General features: G+C 36.7%; 1 protein-coding gene across 2 annotated transcripts in view; it reads right to left on the reverse strand.

Moving 5' to 3' along the window:
• The window catches only part of WWOX (WW domain containing oxidoreductase), a gene marked incomplete at its 5' end in the record, with an annotated part of 506,937 nt that extends 486,844 nt beyond the window's left edge, over positions 1–20,093 (reverse strand). For both annotated transcript variants that reach the window (XM_084294419.1, XM_084294420.1), the window contains 4 exons: positions 14,767–14,945; positions 16,088–16,145; positions 17,837–17,901; positions 19,987–20,093. In XM_084294419.1, the coding sequence (XP_084150545.1) occupies positions 14,767–14,945; positions 16,088–16,145; positions 17,837–17,901; positions 19,987–20,093 (409 nt within the window). The remainder of the gene's footprint in view (positions 1–14,766; positions 14,946–16,087; positions 16,146–17,836; positions 17,902–19,986) is intronic.
• Between the last annotated feature and the right edge of the window lie 2,711 nt (positions 20,094–22,804).

A 22,804-nucleotide genomic window follows, 5' to 3' on the forward strand; every position in this document is an offset into this window, starting at 1 on the left:
CACCACATCTACAACTGAAGATTCCTCTATTTGAGCATTTTATTCTCAGTGTTTCTTCAAGCATAGAATAAGCTCATGTTTTCTTCTGATTGTCTTTGGAAATGACAGTGTGGCTTTCTGCAAGCAAGTCAGCCAGTTTTGCCTAACACAAATCAATTACTGCATTTAAAATAAATATATCAGAATTTGGCTTTTCAGGAGAATTTCTTACAGTTCCAATTTTTTCACTTTCATAAAATATTTCCTTTGCAACAGATATCATACCACAAAGACAAGACAGGCATCTGAATATGCAGCAACTCGACATGTAGCTTTGAATTTTCTAGAAAAAAATAGCCTAAAAGTAATTCTAAATATATTATTACCAAGATAAGTTAAACAAAAAAATTGCATATATTTTACAAGAAACCTGAGCTAGCAACTTTGCCCTAAAATGAGCAGGAATCATTTCAGTGTGACTTATATTCCCAATTTTAGTTAAAAAAAAAAAAAAAAAAGCTAAAATTACTCTATTCATAATTACATGTTTATATTCATAAGGGACAAACAAAATATTTTGTTAGACTACAGTTAGTGCACTCCTTTTGTTTTTACTGCAAAATAAACACTTTCAAACTAACCACTTAAGCAAAATCTAGAGTAGCAGAAAATGATAAATCTGCTTACAGTGTTAAGTCAACATCAAAGTAGCATCTCAAAGAAACCTAGATGAGATCTGAGTAGTCAAATTTGATGTGACATTCCACACGATTTCCCTGTAAGTAACCATTCCCAAGTGTTTAGTCAAACAGATAAGTGACCAGGTTTTTGTTTATTTAAATAAAAACAGTCTATACAGGAGTGCTGGTACTTGAACACAGTATTAAGGAAGTAACTTTTTGTGCATGCTAGCTTCATAGACATTTTATAACATGGCTGAGGCAAGCTACAAAGTAATGGCAACAGAACTCAAAAGAACCACACACACACACACACAAAAAAAAAAATAAAAATAAGGATTTACCTAACATCAGTAGCAAATATCAAAGGCCAATCATAAAGAGCCTAGGTAATCCTCACATCCCCTTCAAGGGTTTGCATTATGGAAAAGCGCCAGCATAAAAGCATTCATAACCAGGTTTATAAAAAAATCTGATCAGATATTTAGAATCAGCTAGGTTATGAACATGGTTAAGAGGGGTTATTTCCTTCAGCTCGTCTCCCCAAACAAGTTTTTGGGGCTTTCTTCCCCATTACCACTATTTTTAAAACACCTTCCCATACAACCTTTCTCAAACAACTGAAAAAAGACCAGATAATTTAAGACTATCTTTGACAGTCTCAGGCTTTTTTATTTTATTTTAAATAATCACATTAAAAAACATATTCTGAGTTGGGAGAAACAGGATTGGCAAACTCTTCCTGTAAAGCTGCTCTTTGCATCAGCAGTAGCTTTAGGCAACATGAGAGCAAAAATGTTTCTCACCAAAGCAAAAATGGAGAAAAAAGCCAGAAGTTGTCTAGTTTCTTTTCAAGTGCACTTCTGTTCTATAAGCCAACAGTATCATAGGTTTCTGTACTGCTGAGCTGAGCCCTAATTAAACGTAACAAAAAAAAATTAGTTGCATGTTTTGAATCTCCTTTTGGCAAGTACAACAGTGCAATGTTAATGTAAGAAGTAAATTTAATAAAGAGAAATATTTCATCCAAGGCAGAATAATTAAAAGTCATACTGTGCTGTCAGCTAAAGTGCTAGATCCTCCAAGCTTTCTTTAATCTGTAAGCTATTTCATGACAAATACTCAGTTTTGTGTAAAGATACTGAAAAAGTACTGCAGCATAAATCAGACCAAACTTTTTCTTAAAACAAACTTGATATTTATTTAGATCAGTTGCACAAACAGTTTAAAATGTATACCAGACATTTTACAAATAAATAATAAGACAAGGTGCTGTCCTGAACAGCTCACAATTTAGGTTAAAAAAAAAGATGTCTTAGAAATTAAATATACATAGCTACATTCAGGCCTAAGGAGCTCACAGTCACATTGTGGGAGAAGAAAAGGAAAAGATGAGTGGACTGACCATTAAAATACTGCTTGATTTCTGGCAGTCACTACCCACCTCTGTCCTCAGGGAACGTGAGGTAATACAATTTGCTCGGTTAAGCAACAGAGGAAGATTTTAATACAAGAGCCTTTCCAGGATCCCATGAAAAGAACAGAATATAGGAAGGATGCAGTTCATTGCTTTTTCTGGTACAAGCAAAGAAATAGCTAGCAAAGGGCAAAATAACAGACTTGTAGGTTTGGGAACACACAGTCCTGAGTTACCTCCATAAAATCCTACTTTTTCTGGATTAGATGGTATTCAGAATGGGTACCAACCTCCCAAGGTTCAAAATTGGCAAACCTTTTGGGTGTGCTTTAAACTACGAAGGAAAGAGGGAGATGGGAAGCTGTTATGTAATTCAAATGATCCATCATGTGGTTCCGACATACAAAGTAAGGCAGGAGATGGAGTTCTGAAACAAAAGATGAAGAACAAGAAGAGTATTAACAAAAAGTGTCTATACACAAAAGCAAGAAGAATGGAAAACAAGCAAGAATTAGATGTCAATAAAATATAATGTAAGGCCATGGGCAAAAAAAAGTCCAAATCCTCTTTGCCCCAGTTTCAAGTAGGGCACAAAAGCATATCATGCATCTTCTCCCACCAAAGCTAGGGTGTATTTGTGTAGATGAACACATTTGAGGGACTGTTTGCTAACAGCTGGAACACTGGCAACCCACCCAAAATCTGAAGGATTTGTGACTCAATCTTCTCTAGTAAATGGCCTATTAAAGCCACATGTCTTACACCAAGATGGTTTTTCATCTTCCAAAAAAATTGACCTTGCCAGTTTGAGATGGGGGATGTTAAATACCAAAATACATAACCCTACAAATCTACATCTGTAAAATACAAAGAATTACTGGGGGAAAAGCATAGAAAACATTTCAAACAACCTACTTACTGGTTTTGTGACAGTGATACTGTACCCTAAAATCGTTGAGACACAACATTATTGTGAAGCAGATTAAAAAGCATTACTTCCATTGCTTTCCAGGATCAAGCTGAATAATTCACTCAAGATTACACAGAAACCAGGAATTGGGAAGCCAGGAAATTGTCCAATTCCTGATCTCATATTCAGTCTGCTTTGTCCTTGACAAGTTCCTCAGGTAAATGACTCAGTTTCTGTACATCAGAATCTATTAAGTGATATTTGTTCATCAAATTACATCGTACACCATTATGAAGTGTATTTCTGCCTTACATTCTTAATACATAAACACTGCTGAAAAACAAGTTAATAAATACAAAATCAATCATGAAGTCTAGGTCTCCTTGTCCTCCTTGGACTACATTAGACTGAGAAACACATACAGTTAAGATGCCTTCTCACAGATCCTAGTCTTCATTCACCTAGGATGCCAGAAGGATGCTGCCAAGTAGGTCATGAACAGTTTTTACATGCTCTTTACCACGTTTCAGTAAACCAAAAAATATTTCAAATTTACCTTCAGAGTTAAAAATCCTTCAACAAGAATAAGATTTATACCTCTCAGCAACTGCTTGCAGCTGGATACAGACCCAAACAAATACTTTTCCAAAGAGCTTTCTTTACTCGTTTCTAGTTGCCATATTTTCTACTCAATATATCTTAATTACTCATTCTGCTAAAGAATTAGACTGGTTCTCAATGAAGTATACTTTCTATCCCATAACAAAACAATCTGATTTCCATTTCAAATTGGAATATGGACATTGACATAATCTGTAAACTTTGGTCAATTACTCTAGCCATAAATTGCTGTATATGTAGAAACAAGATTAATCACATATATCCCAAACTCCTAAGTAGCACTCAATGTCTGTAGCAGAAACAAGAAACACTGCTCATGCTTGCCAGTGGCAGAGGTTTATAATCAAAACCTCTCAAGGTTCCTGGATCTCTGAACACACAATATAGTATTGTTCTCTAATTTGGCTGTGTTGGAAGGGAATTGCAGATACTCCTTGCAAGATTTTAAACAAAAAGTGAATTTTTGCCCAAAGGCAGCTTTCTAAATAACCATCACAAAAACAAAGTGTCCAACAAACTTTATGAACTCAAGTTTAGATATCAAAAATAAAGGAAATCCAATTAAAGAATATCTGATAAAGCTACTTAAAGAATAAATAATGAGGAGGCAAAAGATATCAGCTACAACGATATTGTAACGTACACATTTTTTTCATTTTTTCCAAGCAACACTAATTTCTCTGAACTTCAAGTTACAGTGTATGCAAAAGAAGTAAAGATATCCAAAAGTGAACTGTGACGGTTGGTTGTTTGCACAGCTACTATTACTGCAAAGAAAGTAGGAAAAAAAATAAGAAAAAATCCAATCTTACTTTTTATTTTAGTATAAAGAAGACTGTAAGTATAGTAACTTACAGAGAGCATCCCTAGTAGCTATGCTTAAATGGAGAATAAACGTACAGTGTATTACTATAAAACCATTCAGATTTCAAGAGTCAGTTTGTAGGGAGTTCTATAAAGCAACAGATAAAGTAGCAAAAGTCACTGTGCAGATAGAATACAGGAAGAAACCAAAGCCAGCTAGATGTTACAAACACAAGAAACGAGGCTACAGAGCTGAAAAGAAGGCTACAAAGATCTCACGTATTAAAGATAAAAGCCTATAGAAAACACGGGGGGGGGGAAGAAAAAAGGAAAAAAAGATCTTTCACTAAAGAGGGAAAAAAAAGGAAAACAACAGGCAGGCATACGACTGTGCATGGCCAATAACAGAACCAAGAACTGCAATTATCATTAAACTAAAAAAAAAAAGAAGATTAAACTGCTTTTGGCTTTGCCAAAAGCCAAAGAATCATTAAGAATCATTTTAAGAATCATTAAATACAGCCAATATCACATTCTTTAATTTTGTTAAGTCACATCTTGTCTTTTAGAAGTGTTTTCATATTGCAGATACTAGGATGAATATAAGAACAGTTTCTCATAATACTGTTCTCTTCATATTCAATGATTTTGGCAAAATTCTGGCCTCATTAATTGTAATAGGAGCTTTCTACTGACTTCAGTGAGGTCAGGGTTTCATTCTTCATCTTCCCAAATTCTTACCTGCGTCTTTCACTTTCTTCTTGGTGGGGATTACTGTTTCAGACTTGAATTTCAAAACCTTTTAAGTCCTTGACACAATCAATCATGAGGAGCTTAAAAAGGATGCAAGATACTGCAAGCCTTACTTTTTGTGACCTTACTGCTTGGCGTAGGTATAGATACTAAGAATTTGTCACCTGATAAGCCAAGAACAACACATCAGTTAATGTACGTGTTAATACACGTATTGTCAACTAGAGTTGACAATATCTAGAAAAGTTACTAGATGTTTGGGAATAGGCTGCCATTAGAAAACAGTACACATTTATAAATTTATTCTGTCCCCACCACCTACAAGCATTCCAGAAAGATAAAAATGTACATTTGAGATTACTTAAAAAAAAAAAAAAACAACTCTTGCCATGCAATCAGCTTCAAAACATGATGACACAAGATGATGCAGAGATTAAGTTCTGTGTCAAAGACAGACAGACCAAACTATGCAAAAAGATCTTTTCATTCTTGGACTATGAAATATGCAGCATTATAAGAAGAAAAACCTTTGTGAAACTAAATATTTCAAAAGACAGGAAAACGATCAAGTTATATTGCAGCACATTGAAAAGTCTTTAACTCTTAGACACGAAAATGAGCACCACATACAAAGGTTCCTGTTCTACAGATATGTTATTCCCCTGTAAAATGAATTCCAGAAAATATAAGCAAAGGCGTACAGTCCAATCCCATCCTTTGTGAAAAAGATTCTATTACAAGTAGTAATCATTATTGAACCTTTCCGCTCAGATGTAATTTCTTACATGTTACAACAAGTTTCACATGCATTGTGAATTTCAGCCAAGGTTGATGAAGTTCAATAACTTGGCTAACCAACCATGTGTACTACTCATTACAGAAGTAATAAATAGATTCATCAAAATGTTCATATTGCTTTTTCATGTCCATCTGACACCATTTTCAGCTTATTCAGTAAGAAAAATAAATTACGTAAGTCCAAGAGGACCTTTTAATATTTACAGTATGTAACGAGTAGACAGTAGCAGCCTTATGTAAAACAGAGCAATGCTAGTATTCCACAATATTAAGCCAGAGTAAAAACAGAGAGGTAGTACTCAAGAGAGACTCAATCACTATGACCTACCATAACTTTCAGAACACACACCGTAAATTAAAGTCACAAAACAAGAACCCTCTTCTGTTGAGATTACTCAAAGCCTAAAAAAATAGCTTTCAGTAGTTTAATTATTCAAAATACATCAGGACTAACCCCTGACTGACAGCTACTAACAACCATGAGGAGTTAGAATGAGTTAGAATGTCCACAGGCACTTTCCCCTCCATAAACTGTGCTTTTCTATACCAATTACCCACATAATGTACTCTGGTTTAAAAATAACAATAATAATAATACACTGCCTACAGGATTCAGCCTCTCCTGGAGAAGATCTGTACTCCCATTCCCCCAAAAGCTTTTGTACAGCAAAATTCACACCTACTAAGTAAGTTTTGAACTTCCATGAAGAAAATACTTTAAAAAAAATAGTAAATTTAGCTTGGATTTTTAAGACATGTTTAAAAGAAGAAGAAAAAAAAATTCTCTACAGACATCTATAGTTTAGATAAAAGGTATTTATGTGGTTTAAGATAATCCATGCTTAGCTTGGTCCACACATGTGGATCACAGTACTTTAAAAGTAAGCCTCTGATTATTCTGAATTATTTTTCCCTGAATTCTTCAGTAAGCAAGCAGTTTTTCCTCATGAGAATGAGTAATCTGTAGATGCTACAGTAAGAACATGAAATCAAAAAGAACATTCCTATATATTTGATACTGAACTGTATTAGGCTAAAGGATGACTTTTTCCTCGCCCTCCCCCCACCCCCTTGCCACATTTTAAAAGGGCTTAAAACCAAACTTTCAGTGATACTGGCAAAGGATGGTATGAATACAGTCCTAAAAAACACAACTGTGCTGGCAGAAGGTCCTGCTGTAAAAGTTACATCTGCAAAACTATGTTTTTTTCATGAGAAAAATCGGTTACCCAATAGAGGTTATTCTATTCTGCCAGTGCAAAGCACTGCAACTGGCTGTACCCTGGCCAACAGTGCTTCTCTGTTAACATACTGTGCTGCTTGTGAAGCACGTGATATATGCAGCATAAGATTCACACACACACACACACAAAAAGAACTACAATATACATCAAAGAACAACTCTATCATGCTTTCAAAAGCGCCAAACTATTTCATGAAAATAATCTCAGGGATAGCTAGGACTTGCCCAAGAAAAATAATCCAAGTTGATATATATTGGTCTGTCTGCCTCACAATAAGCTTTGAAACCAAACATTCATAAATAATACCCACTCCAGTTCGCCACATGTGAAACACTTCCAGCATGAAAACATACAACCATGCAAGGCTGTAATAGTTCATTCACCACAACAAGTCATGCCGGTTAAGTGAGAACACAAGATACATCGCAGCAAAGCTCCAGTGCTTCTCTTCTCTCTGTACATCATGCTACAATAGAAATACATACACAAAGTCTTAATAAAAACAGGCAGAGGTTTCAACTTCTACAATCTACAGGAATTAATAAATTTGTCTTTGATTCAGACTCTTTTCATTAAATGGGGGGAAAGTTAGGAAAAGACCATTCATAGTACTGTCACAAGTCTGTTCCCCCATTCTGTACCCCGTTTTTCTGCTCCCAAGAGAAATAGGAATGCAAATAATAGTCAATTACTGGGGAAAAAAAAAATTATATATATATATATATATATATATTGTTTATTCTACATTATGAAACATATCAAAAAGAGGTTTACGCCTAAAGAGATCTTTGAGCATAGTAAATAGCACTGAGAAAGATAACAATGCAGACCAACACCAGACAGATGTATTTTCTCTTAAAGATTACTTTGTCCATAACAAACTATCCACCAAATACGTGCTGATTTTTTTTTTCCTGACTGGTAAAATTCAGGTACTACATCATAAGACAAATTCTAAAATGACACATGAAATCAATGTGTCACTGTCTAGCTGTTTCTCTGTAGAAGTTCTGCCAGTTGTATCATTTTAAAAACCATCTCATCTGAAAACAGAGGAGAGAAATTATAAAATAAACTGTGTGCTTTCAGAGAAAAACAAACATTTTTCAAGGAAAATTTGTGATCTAGTTCAAAAACCAGAGCTGAATAATTCCTCCCTGACAGATTCAGACAAAACATCTGCAAGCTTAGACCACCAAACTCCATGCAATACAGTTAAAGACAATGAACACACTTAACACAGTCAGACTAATACTATTAAAATGAGAGTCCTCACTGGTATTCGTAAGGGTCTGTTTTATTCCTCCCCTATGATCTGAATTTGACTCATTTGAGACCATTCACTGGTTTAATTAGGATTCAGCAAATGCTACCTTCTTTGAAAAGACTGATAAAGCAAGCCTCAGTAAAATGCTACATTGTCCACAAGTAATCTCTGCATGTTGTGCAACTAGAACAATTCCCCATATTCACAGAAATCTCTTCACTGTAGGTACTGGGCAATTTTTTACATCTTAAGAAATTCGTGTGTTCTTTTGCATAAGTACTTCTCATCTCTCTCCATTCTTGATAGATTTGGAGCATTTTGGCAAAAACTAGCTCAGCATGCATTGGAGACTTAAAACGATCTTAACAAGTTTAAGCTACTACACAAAAGGGGAGCAAAATTAAAGAGACATTACTTAATTGGCATAAGAAGTGCAACAAAGACTGACCACACCTAAAACACCCTATACAAGGGAAGATTTCTGAATTAGGTGCAGGTGATGCATTGAAAGGCATGTGATAAAATTATATAGCTATGCAATTTGCATTTATCACAGTATTCACCACCGTGGTTGAATAAAATCTAATAATTTACATGTTACCACAATGATTAATACTAAGTTAATTATCAATTTTCCTATTGTAAAAACATTACCTTCTACAGTTTCAGTGTTTGGCTATGCTTGTGTGCATATACAAACTCCCACTGCAATCAGCTATGACACTTGATACTTGGAATACAGCTCAATAAATAAATCTACAATGCATTTCAATTCTGTTCTGATATTTGAGCTCAAAAAGAGAGTTTTACGTGTAATTCTCTTAACACAGTAACACATACCCTATCTTCAAGTATCGCTTACATTTGTTTAAGGGGATGCAAGGGATGCAGCCTCAATCGGTTTTAAAGGACAATGAAAGAACGTAGCTGCTAACTGTATTTTAGACCTTAACAAAAAGGAGAGGTTGCTTTGCATTTCCTTTCTTTGTAAAAATACACTTTATTACAACATGGCATCTTCTGCTAAAAATTTACTAATAATTTTAGCTGTAATTTAAATGTCTAGGATTGGAAAAACTAAATGGTATGCTACAAGCTAACTTGCACATATTTTTAATTATTAACTCTGTTAACCTACCTTTCTACATGAAATATAGTACACTAGTCACCAATAGAAAAAAGCTATGGGAGATTAATAGAACAGGAAAATGTTTGTTTATCATTTATAAATTAGAGGGCTGGTTAGCCAAAACAGTTTGATAAGTCATAAAGCAGATGTTTAATTTTGATAAATTATAAGCACATCTCCAAACCTTTGGCATCAGTAAAAAAATAAATAATAATAATAATAAAAAAAATTAAGCTAACTTCTCACACCAGAAGTATATGGAGACTGAAAACTCACTGGAGCAGAGACTCACCTTTTAAGTACTGATTAATAGTACCCATCACACAACTTTTCTCCTGGCTAAGGGAGAGCATTTCACAGCAATAAAAGTGCCAGATAAGAGACAATTCCATTTAACCAAACATTAACTGACAATTATTTTGAAGAAATAATCTAACAGATTTCAATTATTATAAAATTACAGGGTCTCTAGTAAAGCATGATCAAGAAAAACAATGTAGTAAATAACATAAGTGAAGCTTCTGGATTTTCTTCAGCATTTTAAAAATTCAAGCTGCTCAAAGCCAAAAATATTTTTCGTTTTCTTCAGACAATCTGTGCTTGACCTGGGCATCACTTAGAAAAAAAAAAAGATTAACAAATTTCTTTTGACCTTCACTTAACAAAAGAACAAAATTAGACTTGAAGTTTGCTTGTAGTAACACAGTTCTGTGACAGAAGTCTTGGAAAAGTATTAAAAAGAGTAACTTGTGGAATGTGTCCAACTGCACAGAACATACATATTTTGCCCTTTCATAATATACCACAATATTACTTACATTTTGCCACTGTTGCCACATTTTGCCGTACTCTAACAGTCACAAGACCTTAAATGCAACTGCACCCGGTACAGAAAATAAAACAATTTCAGGGTCACGTTGCTATATGAATCTTAAAAACAAACAGCAATATAGAAGACACAGAAAAATACATTAGTTACACTACTGTCTGAGATTAAAATCAAATATTCTTTAAAAAATTTAGTTAGCAACATTGCTTACGCATAGTTGAAAATACCAAATCTTTCTACAAAATAAAATCTACAGGAGTAGCTGACATGCTGTTTAAAATTTTAAATTCTAGCCCCATAGTTAAGAATATATAAACAACGAAATTTCAGGAGCATTTACTAAAATGAAGAAAAAGCACCAGTTCGCTTTTGTTTAACATTTTCAAAGAGCAACAGAGCCCTCTAGTGGAAAACGTAGAAAGTACGGTTTCACTCCCAAGAAACGGGCTAGAGAAGTATTCTCTATAACCTGATGCTGAGACCTTTAAAACAAAACAAAAACACACATTAAAAGCACTTGCTGTCTTTAATTGTTCACACTGAAGTATGTCTTACTGACTTTAAGAGAACAAACTGCTAGTTTACAGTACTCAAGTTTAAATGTACATGCAACAAGAAACTTTTAAATCCAGAAGGACTGTAACACTGGACTATTTGGTGAAAGTCTTATTTTGTTTTACTACACCAGGTTTCTTGTGAATAATGTTATCTTAATTTTCAATGTGATACTCAGGCTAAATTTGATTTAGCTTAAAGAGAAAGATGGAAGAACATTTATACTGTGCTGTCAGAAGAAAAAACTTAAAAAAAAAAAAAAAACAAAAAAAAAACTTTTCACTAATAACTCTCAATCTCCTTGTATTGTTAGAAAAAAAATAAATTAATTAACATTTCCCAAGTTGCTAATGAAAACTAATGAATCGGTAATTATTTATTATTCTAATTTTTTTTTAGTATACTGCTTTTCTACCACTTTTTGCAGCAATTTGAAGAACTAGGTTAAGAAAGTGGGTATGTGATCTAAGATTCTTACAGACTATATAACTCTTCAGTAATGAAAGGAAGTTGCCAGCACATCAGAAGCTGAAAATTAAAAACGACTTAAGTGGGAAGAAAATAACAGATGAAGAAGTATAGAAAGCACCACTTTGTTTCTGTATACAGAACACTGTATACAGTTACTCTAGAACAGCCTGCCTGAATAATTTTGTATTAGCATGCAGTAACAGAACTTTGTAAAGAACTACAAACATTTTCTGATGTGACCTGAAGAAGCACAGACCAGAGGGAGTCCCCCAGTTTTCCAGGCACACTAGGAAATGTAAATGCAATGTCTTTGGAGTATGGGGCAATTTTTCAACTCCTCAGAGGGGAAAAAAGTCTTGGCAAGCTACATTAGATTCCTAGTATCAGACTGACAAAATCAATTACAATATCATTCTATAGTTTGCTGATCTATTTTTAAAGTTTCCTATCTTAAAGCAGTGTATATGGATGAAAGAAAAAAATAATTTGTTTACCCATCTTGCATCAGATCCTCAGCATTTTCCAAATGATCTTGAGCATCCAGCAGCGCAATAATTCAAAATGCATTTTTCTCCATTTTCTACCCCCTTACACCTTGATCTTTGTTCTACCCATTTTGAAATTTAAAATTTCTTAACAGTTACAGCTCCCATAAAGTTATTTTCAAATATATCAATTAAACTAATTTTGACAATAATAAAAATGATGAGGGTTTTTGGATATTAAGTACAAATGTACAGGTGAGGTATTTTCTTTCAGTCACTTTCTACATCATAGACAGTAATATTTCCTTGGAAATATTCATGCTTCCCTCCTTCCCTCTTAAAAAAAAAAAAAAAAAAAAGAAAAGCATGCTAGTGTTGTAAAAACACAGTAATTGCCTGTTCCTTCAAATACTGGGGGAAATAATAAGTCCAAAATAAACAAAGAGTTTAAACAGAATATCTACAACACAAAAGGGAGCACAGAACTGAAATCCTCAGCTAACTGGGAGTAAGCTCTAAAATCAGTTAAGGCTCTGTTCAAGCTAGCAATTAGTATTTCCTTAAAAAACAGTGCAGACACACTAAAGCTCGCAGGAACTGCTGCATCAGAATCCATTACACAATACAGACATGTTCAAAAGTGGTTTGCTGAGAGTCCCATAGTTACATAAGAAACTTAAACCCCAGAACTGCTTTCTTCTTAATCCTTGCCCCATAGCAAATGGTAAATAATGTCTAACAGAAAGCCCAAAACTACAGCAATATTAAATGTATCATGATATGCAAGTTATATAGGCCATAATATCATCTTAATCACTTGCATTCCCTATGTCAGCTTCATAGTTTTGGATTCCTTATGTCCTAGCCTCATACAGAAGTACATGCTCAAGGCTTATTTCACTAATGCTTCGGCTGTCCTTGGTACGTCACTGTCAAGGGATACAAAACAATAAAACAAAGAAATGTGTATAGTTTATAGTAAGTATGTGTAATACAGGTCAACTGCATGTGCGTGTAAATACACCAACAGAGCTGAACCATAGTAAACATATTTCTGTGTAAATGTGCTTACACACATTAACATTAATTAGAAAAAAGAACAGGACAAAACCATAGCATGCATACTACCCAGGCAGCTAATGAGTTTACTCAAAAGGTACCAATAAACAGCAATTCTTTATTATTTCAGATGCTCTTCACATGTTACTACTTGTTCTTATAGTCAATAGCCACAGGCAAAAAAGATGCAAGAATATACTTGTTTACTTGTGATCACTCCAGGTTATGAACTAAGGGAGAAAGAGTGGAAAAAAGATCTTGACAAAAGCATGATACACCTTGGATTAATCTTTTGACATATATGAAACACTTCCAGCTCACTCAGCAAGTCTGAGCAGTAGCGCTTCTCGTGCTGAAGCCCAGGTAATTCTTAAGTGTTCTGAGACTGCACAGTTGCATACAAAGCAAATTCTGCTGCTGGACACAATCTAAAGACATGCTGTACTAAAAATGTGGAATGTAAAACTTACTGAAAAACACAAATTTCTCACTAAGCACAGCACTTGCTGCACTAACTGCAGTGCCAAGGTATAGTATCATATCTTACAATGACTGCAGGATGTATGCTGGTTGGTAATGCATAAATTGTAAGCTACAGTAAAGCTTTACGTTCTTCATCTGGTTCTTGTGGGATAACACTCTGCTATTCCAGTGTCCTCCCAAATGCACTGAGTCAAGATCACGCTCTAAAAAGATATCAAATGTTTGCATAAGAGTTTTCAATATTCATGTAGTACCACCACGAAGAAAAATGCAAACCACAAGAGAGGAACAAAAAGATGACCAGTTATCTAGGATTTAGGTGGATCCCATCATTTACCACTGAGATGCAGGATGTGACACTAACCCACAATAGCATTTTAAGATTTGTGGCTCCTCCACAAATTTAAGCCATGAACATAACATATCCTGTGCAGGTAGCTGAGTAAAACTTCAAACAGCCTAGCAAATTAAGTTGGAGAAGAAATCTTGTCTTCTCAGAAGAAAGAGAAAGGCCCCAAGCACCACAACTTTATTTTAAATATTAAACAAAAGCAGCTAATAAAAATCTCTCAAATACTCACCAGCTATAGAAATAATATTATATAACCAATACCTAGGCTAAATGAACCTCTAATAGTATTTATAAACCAGCTCGAACAAGCTAGAAAATGGAACTAAGAGGGATTTTGGAAGGACAAACATCATTTTTTACCCCAACAGAGCACCCACTATGGCATTCCAATACAAGTTCATCATTGAATTGAAAATACCTTCAGATGTAAGCAGCCTCCTTAGAAAAATCTTTACCTGAGCTTACTTGTTGCCATTACAAAGTTTTTCTGAATATTTTATCTTAACTCCCTTGCAGCAATGCAAACTTTATACTCCTTGTTCTCGCCACTGAGACTACAGAAACTATTTAATTCCCCTTAACAGCCACCCTTACTAATAAGATGTGAAATGCTTCCATCAGTACTTTCTAGACCAGAATCAGTTGTCATTCCTGTGGCTCTTCTCTAAGCTTTAGACTCCCTACACTTTTTAAAAAAAAAAAACAGTATACAAACCTGGACAAAATTTGCTGTGTTAGAGAGTTTATATGAATATAATGCAAAGTAAGTTCAAATACCACATAGTATACTATGTATATCATAGTATACATAGTATATGCACTATGTCCTTGTATATATAGTGTATAGATACAAGGATACAACTGATTACTTCAAAGTAGCCCGTAAGATAAAGCTTCTTATATTTTACTGTATGTATAACGTCAACCTACCTATTCCTGAGTTTGCTCCTGTGATTATAACCACTTTTTCACTCAAATCACGTCCCTGAAGTATTTCCATTGCAGTACTGTTTCCGTCATACTTTTGTCTAGTAGGTGGCTTTACCGGATTATCTTCAACGGTAAAGGCCAATCTTGGGTCAAGATAGGTAGTTCTTTTGTTTATGTGGCTGTAAAAGAACACACAAAATAAACTGCTTTGACCCTTCTGTACTATGGATTTGGATTTTAAATGTATTTCAACAATTTCAACTTATTATTTAATGGCCCAAAATAGTTTTTCCCAGTTTTGTTAAAAAAAATAATTAGGATAAATTTAATCAACCATTTTCCTGATCGTGACAGTGTCTGTTAAGAACGGTATACAGATACATTGCAATCCCATTCTGGACTTGATGCGAACCACTAGTATATAAAGGAACATTTTGTTATGGGGAAAAATACATTATATTAGGGAAGATATCTTCTCTAAAGAGCTTTAAGAAAGGGGCCTGTACCACCAAGTAATATACCAACAAGAAATGTAGCTAAGTACTATTTTTTTTTCTTCCCTCAAATAACTGAAAAGTTCAAATCAGCTATGTAAATTGCATGATCTGGTCAGGTTCACCTCTCTATTACAAAGTTTTAGTTTTCATCAAACAAAGAGGCTACACTATATATATATATATATATATATATATAGAGAGAGAGAGAGAGAGAGTGTGTATATCCTTACTATATATATATATATAGTAATATATATGCTATATATATTATAGTAATTATATATACTATATATATATATATATAGTAAGGATATACACTATAAGAGGCCTGTGAATATTCTTCATTCTGTCAAAAGACAGTTTAAGATAAATATTCCAGAAAGAAGACGTTCCAAGAAATCTCCTTCTGCTTCCATGAACTTCTCTCAGTCTTATAAAATTCTCAACTAGCTCGATTCTCTTCCTCTTTTTTTCCCATGCTTTACATTACAAGTGAGTCAGAGGCAGAGCAATTTTGTTTTCATCTTTTATCTTTAAAGCAATATTGCAATGTTATCAGCCATGAAGTTCTGGTTATGTTTTTTAAGTTATGTAGAATTTATTCATAAAGTTATGTAAACAAAACGAACTACATAAACATTGCCTGAAGATCAACTGACAATTTGAGTTGCAAGTCACTTCAATCTGCAACCCAAGCTAGTATTTCTATGTACATGAAAGAATTCAGCAAACCACATATGGGTGTTTAGGCATAGCTAAATCTGTAATATTTACATACTGATTCTGAAGTTTTATTTACAAATGTCTTACTCTTACATACTTACTCTACAAAATAAACCTGTCCACTTTCATCAGTCTCTTGCTCCCATCCATATGGCAGACCTAGGAAAAACATAGGACATTACATTTTTATAGGCATTAGAGTACAATGAGATTTGAAGTTTATATGATTTCTCAAACAGATGCTGGTAAAGTTTGCATTAATTCTGTACGTAATGCAGCCACCTGCCGCACTTGAATATTGGAACTTGAAACAAGGACTGCTTCATTAACCACACACATATGATGCTCTCTAACACAAGTACAGCCTACGGGAGATCTGGTACAACTCTCATGGCCAGCACTTTAAGTATAATCTGGAAATTCAGTATACAGATTACTTCATGTTATAGCACAAACCTGCAAAATGTTACCATGCTTCCTAGTGTGTACATATACAAATGCACACATTTTTTATTATCCATCCCTGATTAAGTAAATCACCAAAATACTCAACTAATGTAGGAAAATTGTATATAGCACATACCAAAAATTGGAGGGTAAGAATCCTGAAATGGGTATAGGATATATTAAATCAAATTTGGAAGGACAGATAAAAGAACAAAACTGATAGATCTTTAGAAAGTAAGTCCTTCTGAAAAATACTGTACAGAAGTACTGAATGGACAGTATCCGCAGGATTTCTAATCCTGGCTGAAAGTATTCAATTATAATTCAATAAGCCTAAAATCTGTTGAGAACATTTGAGTTATAGTCACATTACCAAGAGAAATATGGCTTGTCAACAGAATAGTCTTTCCTCAAGGACTTTAATTCTTCTCCAGAATAAAGTAAACAAAGCATAAATCAAAAAACCTCAACTGAGTAATAATAGAGTATCACCTGGCATATCCTTTTACAATGGCCACTTTCCCTTTTCATTACCCAAACTAAGCATAACAGGGACATTTATATTGTTAACTACATAGTATCGCCGCATAGTATCACCATACTCAAAGTGTTGCAGCCCTGCACCATTTATCCATCTACACAAAACACTTTAAATGGAAAAGCTTTGTCTGCATCAGTATTTTTTAACATTTAGTTAAGCTTTTCCACAAATATCCAGTCATTCAACCTATCTAAAAATCATATCAACGAAGACAAAGCCTTATTTTCTCCAAAACCACACTCCAACTCAAATTAGGTAGGGCAGCCTAAGTTTTTCAGGCTTTAATTTCCAACCTTTCAGAAGCATCCCTAAGTACACAATACAGAAACTTCTGGGAAGATCTGATTTAAGGCACTGATCCAATGTCCTTAAGAAGTCATATGCTTTTGGAGGAGTCCTGCAAGAGAGGCTAACTTTTTTTCTGACACAAAAGTTCAACAGGGTCACGGAAAATGAGTAAAAGTGGAAACTAATGGGACTTCCCTCTGTGTCAGAGATATTCTTTGATGGGCAGTTACAAATATAATCTAACCATAAACGATATCTAATAGACACTGGGCCATCAGAATCCAACCTCAATATCCCAGCCTGTAATGCATCACAGTAAAAGAATCTCTTTATCCTGGAATTAGTACTTGGGCTTTATTGAGCAATACAAGAAAGCCATATATCTGCAAAGCAATCAGTCTACACAGACACAATCACAGAAGTTAAACTCCATTGAAATCAGATGTATTTTTCAAGCTCAGCTTGCCTAGGTGATTAGTATCAACTAGAAGATCAATATGAAACCTAGTTCCTGCATAAACTCCAACTAATGTTTGTGATGTAATTCACTTCATTACAAAAGCTTAACACAAACCTCCTGCAACACGTTTCCTCTTCCCAGACTTAGGATGTTCCCACTGTGTTTTTTCTTCCAGGTGACTGTAGGAGAAAAAAAAAAAGTTTAAGATTAAAAAATTGCCTAATAATGCTTTTTCTGGTAAAATCCAATTTTTAATAAGCAGAGCTTTTTTAATACCCATTTTTTTTTCTAAAAGAATTTATCAGAAACTAGTGGAAGTACTAGGAATTTTTTAAATAACAAAAGCACCTTTCTCAAATGTTTGTCTAATAATAAGCATTTGCAAGTTGTAATGCAAGTAAGCCTTGATTTCTACACAAGCAATCATAGCTTCAGACAAGAAAGTTTATTCATATGCTCTGAGTAACAGACTATTTACTTAAAAAAGACAATAATGCCATCATGTCATAATTCAGAGATCTTTTGTTCAATTAAATAACTGCAAGAATCAATATAAAGTAACTATGCCGTAAGACTTTCTGCACCATACACTAACAAGCAAAGTAATGTGCACTGGAACATGACCCACAGTGCTGAAGTCATCCTGCCTATTAAAATCCTCTTTTAATTTTTTTTTTTTTTTTTTTACATTGAGTATCAGGGACTATTTGTAAGAGTGTCCCAAAACTGACAGCTGCCCACATCTGAAATGCAAACTAACAGTGTTATTGATGAATAAGCAATAATAGGCAATATAAGCAATGAGTAGGCAATATAAGTGTTATATGAATAAGCAATAGACTACAGATCAAGTACAAACAGCAGTTTATACACAACATATGAAACTTTTCCTTCAGATAACAATCATGCTGTTCACCCCCACAGTAAGCTGTGTACAGCATATTCTACTATGGGAAGCACTGGTGGGGGTCTGAGATTCCCTAAGCGTATCTCTGTGACCTGCAGCAGCACCTGAACTTCAGGACACTTGTATACTACAGATACGATCCCAAGTTCCTCCTGTCCGATGTGCAATATATAACCAAATTATCACAGCTTATCAAACAAATGTATGCCCACTGAGCTTTGTTAACTGGCCATGCACACAGCTGACTCATCACAAAGAGCTTTAAAGGTCTTAAATCAAAGTAATCCTAGCTAGGTTTAAAGTTCATATTGTCGATGAGGCTTAAAAACACATTTCCGTACTATGCTGAGTTAACACAAAGCTTATACGGAAGGCAACAGCAGTACAACACTTTTTCATTTCACCTATTTTAGACACACTGGGAAAGGTTCTCAGCTACGAAAGACCCAGTGCCATTAAGCTGAATAGAGTTAGTTCATCTTCACAATAGATGACAACTGGACCTACAGAATTAACCGTGTAAAAACTACACATCACAAGAAGCAGTGTCTTATTACTTTGTAGGTTTGTCACTTTCACGGTGACTTGTTTATGAAAGAGCTTTTGCAGTCAAAAGAAACTTACAGGAACTTGACCTCAGACAAACAAACATCTAGATGCAATTTGCAGTGTTTAAACACCAGAAACTGAAAAGTGCGTTGCCCACTGTGAATCAGAACATGGAAGGAAGACGTGAACCCGCCACGGGTGAGACGGCAATGTACTTCTCCATCTTTGTACAGGAGTAAACCTTACAGCTTTAAACAGACTGCAAGATCAGCATGGATATAGAAACCACAAGAGAGAAAATACTTTTATATATTACCCACTACGCTAGCTAACCCTGCAACACATCCCCTTCTGTAACTGGTGAGGATGCAATAAGTTCCAGTGGCATTGCTGACAGTGGCAAACGCACATTTTGATCTCCTGTCAAAGCTGCAGCCCATTGAAGAACCAAGGGAGAGCACTTGTCACGTTTCGCTTCCATTGCGCGCCTTCCTTCTGTACTCCTGCAAGAGTAGAGACTAACTAAGAAAACAATTCTTTCTAAGGCCCCGCTGCCCGTGTGGATAAGTACTGATGCCAGAAGTGCGCTGCAGCAGCCACGACTGCCTCACGGCACTCCGTGCCTTTGCCCAGGCCGGGGCTCTCCTGAGGCGGGCGGCGGCCACCAAACGGCGGCCCCACCCCCGGCCCCGAGCTGAGGGGATGCGGGGAGCGGGGGGAGGCGTGATGTTGCTCCGCTCCCCTCCTCACGGAGCCTGCCCCCGGGCACAGGGCTCCAGGCGTGCTCGGCCTCCGCCCCGGCCCTTACTTGGCGTAGTAAACCCAGCCGTCCCTGGTGGTGCGCTCCTCCCAGCCCGGCGGCAGCTCCTCCTCGCTGTCCGTGTCCTCCAGCCCCGCGTACTTCAGTGCCGCCATTGGGCAGGGGGCAGCCCCGCAGCCCCGCACGGCTCTGCCCGCCCTCCCTCCTGGCAGCGGGCGCCCGGCGAACGCCCCATTCCGGCCGGCCCCGCCAATGGCGCGGCGCAGCGGCCCGCGAGTACCATGGGAGATGTAGTCCGGGGGCGCCGGGCTGTGACTGGGGTGGCGGGAGCCCCCCTCAGCCCCGCGCCGCCATCTCCATGTCGCGACTGCGGAGGGGACCGCGGCTGAGCAGCGGCTTCACCCTCGGTCCTGAGGGTGTTTTGTGGGTCACGGCGCGTCCGTGCCCTCGGGGACCCGGGTCTGAGTTGAAATCTCCACACGAAGCTGAGGTGTTGGGGCTGTGAAGCATTTCTAGCCATCTGTTCAGAGAGGGCACAGAACTGTGCCACAACGAAGCCTCAGAAAGCAATGAAAAGTGAACCATTCCTGAAACTTTTTGCTTTTAGTGGTGCTTAGGTGAAGTTGTAAGCCACGGGGCAAGCTGCTGCCTGGCACCTGCTGCTCCTTAGCGCTTGCCCCACACCCGGGCTGGCTGCCATGGCTGTGGGGTACCACAGAGCCTTGTCACCCCTGCTTTTGGGGTCAACGTCCTCAGTCCTCACTGTGATAATCAGGGCACCTCCATGCTGCCCCACTTGGCAAGGAAGGCCCGGCTTGTCCATGCTTCTGAAGAACTACCTCACCTTGATTAACAGCCAGGCTAGCTCATCCGCCTTGCTGTGCAGGCCCCTCCATCGAACCAGAGTCATTTGGGGGCACCGATGTGGCAAGCTGCAAAGGCTGCAGCACCGCAGGTTAGTGTGTTGGCAGACACTTATGGGATCTTCTGGCAGTCAAAGACAGGCCCCCTGTGTGGCTGTGACAGGTGAGGCAGTACCTCATCCACTGCCATTACCAGCTGAGGTGGAGTGCGCCCACTGACCTACCTCCGTGCTTTAGATCCCGCACTCATATGCTGACAGGTTTGCATAGATTTGTAAAACCAAACCCAGCTGTGAGCATTTGTAACGGCATCTTCCCAGTGTAGTCCTTTGGCAGGTGTTCTAAGAAAATATATACATGTATATCTGGTATTGGACAGAGACTGTAATCACATGAGGCTGCAGCAGGTGGCAGTGCAACCACACCAACGCACTGCAGCGCTTGGACGCCTTTGGGTAATATTCTGATGCACTCCTTCAGATACTGACCTGTGTGGCTCACTCCCTCCCCACTAACAGCCTGCATGTCCAGCTAGAAAAAGCAGCTTGAACATTCTTCTGTCCTGCTGCTCCCATCACTCTGCCTGTTCCTCTGAGAAATTACGCCTTCTAAATCATCTCTTGCTAGGGATAAAATGTCATGCATCATCAAGAGCCAATTTTCATGCAGGTATTACTGGGAGTATTAAAATTCTCTTAGGCAAATATATTATCATAGGTAAATATATTTGGAGGGAAGCTTCAGTGACGTGATCACTTCTGGTCCAGGAAGCTGCTGAAGTACTCCATAGGTGACCGATGGGAGGGATCTGCCATGCTCAAGAAAATAGTAAATATTTGAAATACAAAAATAGTATTCATCTAGAGGCAGTATGGTAGGAAAAGCTAGTTGTTGGTTTTCTTGCTGTGGCAGTCTCTTAGTATTTAGTGTAAGCATTCCATGAATCGTGCTCAGTGGGAATGTGGAAATCATTTGTCAGACAGTCATCCTATCCTAACCATCTGTATTGCATAAAGTATGCATTATGTCCTAAAGATAAACAACAGCACTGCAGTACTTCAGTTCTAAGAGTGTATAATGTACTCTAGATTAGAAAGAAAAATGGAATCTTAAAAGTAGGCGTGTATTTGTATATGTGTATATATGCATTAAATTAAGCCACTGCCTTTCATGTAAAAATATTTATGCTGCGAATGAAAAAGCAAAGGCTTTGTTTGACAGAGCAACATGGATATTAACAAAATGTCTTGAAGTCCCTACTACATGAGTAATATCATACCACATAATCCTATGGGTTTGTATTGTTCTCAGTGCAATTTCGCTTTCTATGAAAACATTTGAGAAACTACTACACACTTCCCTTTAGGATACAGATTGAGGCCTGTAACATTTTTACTACAAGTGAAGGTTCTTCTTCTGATCTTAAATTATAGAGGTAACACAGCCTTCTTTCTTGTCACTTCCCATCAGCTCTGTAGGAAAGCATGAAATTGCATATAAATTGGGCAAGTGGGCAATCTTTCCTTTGAGTTATACTGTGTGTGCGTTGTTATGGTTTTTGTTTCTTGTAATAGCAGTTCTATGAAGTTACTATCCATTTTTTGCACTGCAGAAAAAGAATGGATCTGCATATTATTACAGTGATCTCAGTCATCATGTTCATTCAGGCAGAGTAGTAAGTAATCCATTTTGCTTAAAATCTTCTGTCATATGCTTTAAGAGTCATATTTTAGCAAACAGTACTTCAAAGATGCCATTCAGATCCATTGCTGCAGCAATCCTGTAAATTAATTCTTCTGATGATTCTAAGCCTCACAGACCAAAATTAATTCCACAGCCTGCCAGAAAGTGGATAAATTAAAACAAGAAGACATTTAGAAATGGTTGTTGATTTCACAATAACATAACCGTCAATTAGAATCTTAATCTCATTTTCTGTTAGCTGTACTTTAAACCATCAAAATCAAATGTGTTTGTCTTGTTTCTCCATGAGAAACATGGAC

The sequence above is a fragment of the Netta rufina genome (assembly GCF_964035555.1).
Source record: "Netta rufina genome assembly, chromosome: 13".
NCBI classification, from domain to species: domain Eukaryota; kingdom Metazoa; phylum Chordata; class Aves; order Anseriformes; family Anatidae; genus Netta; species Netta rufina.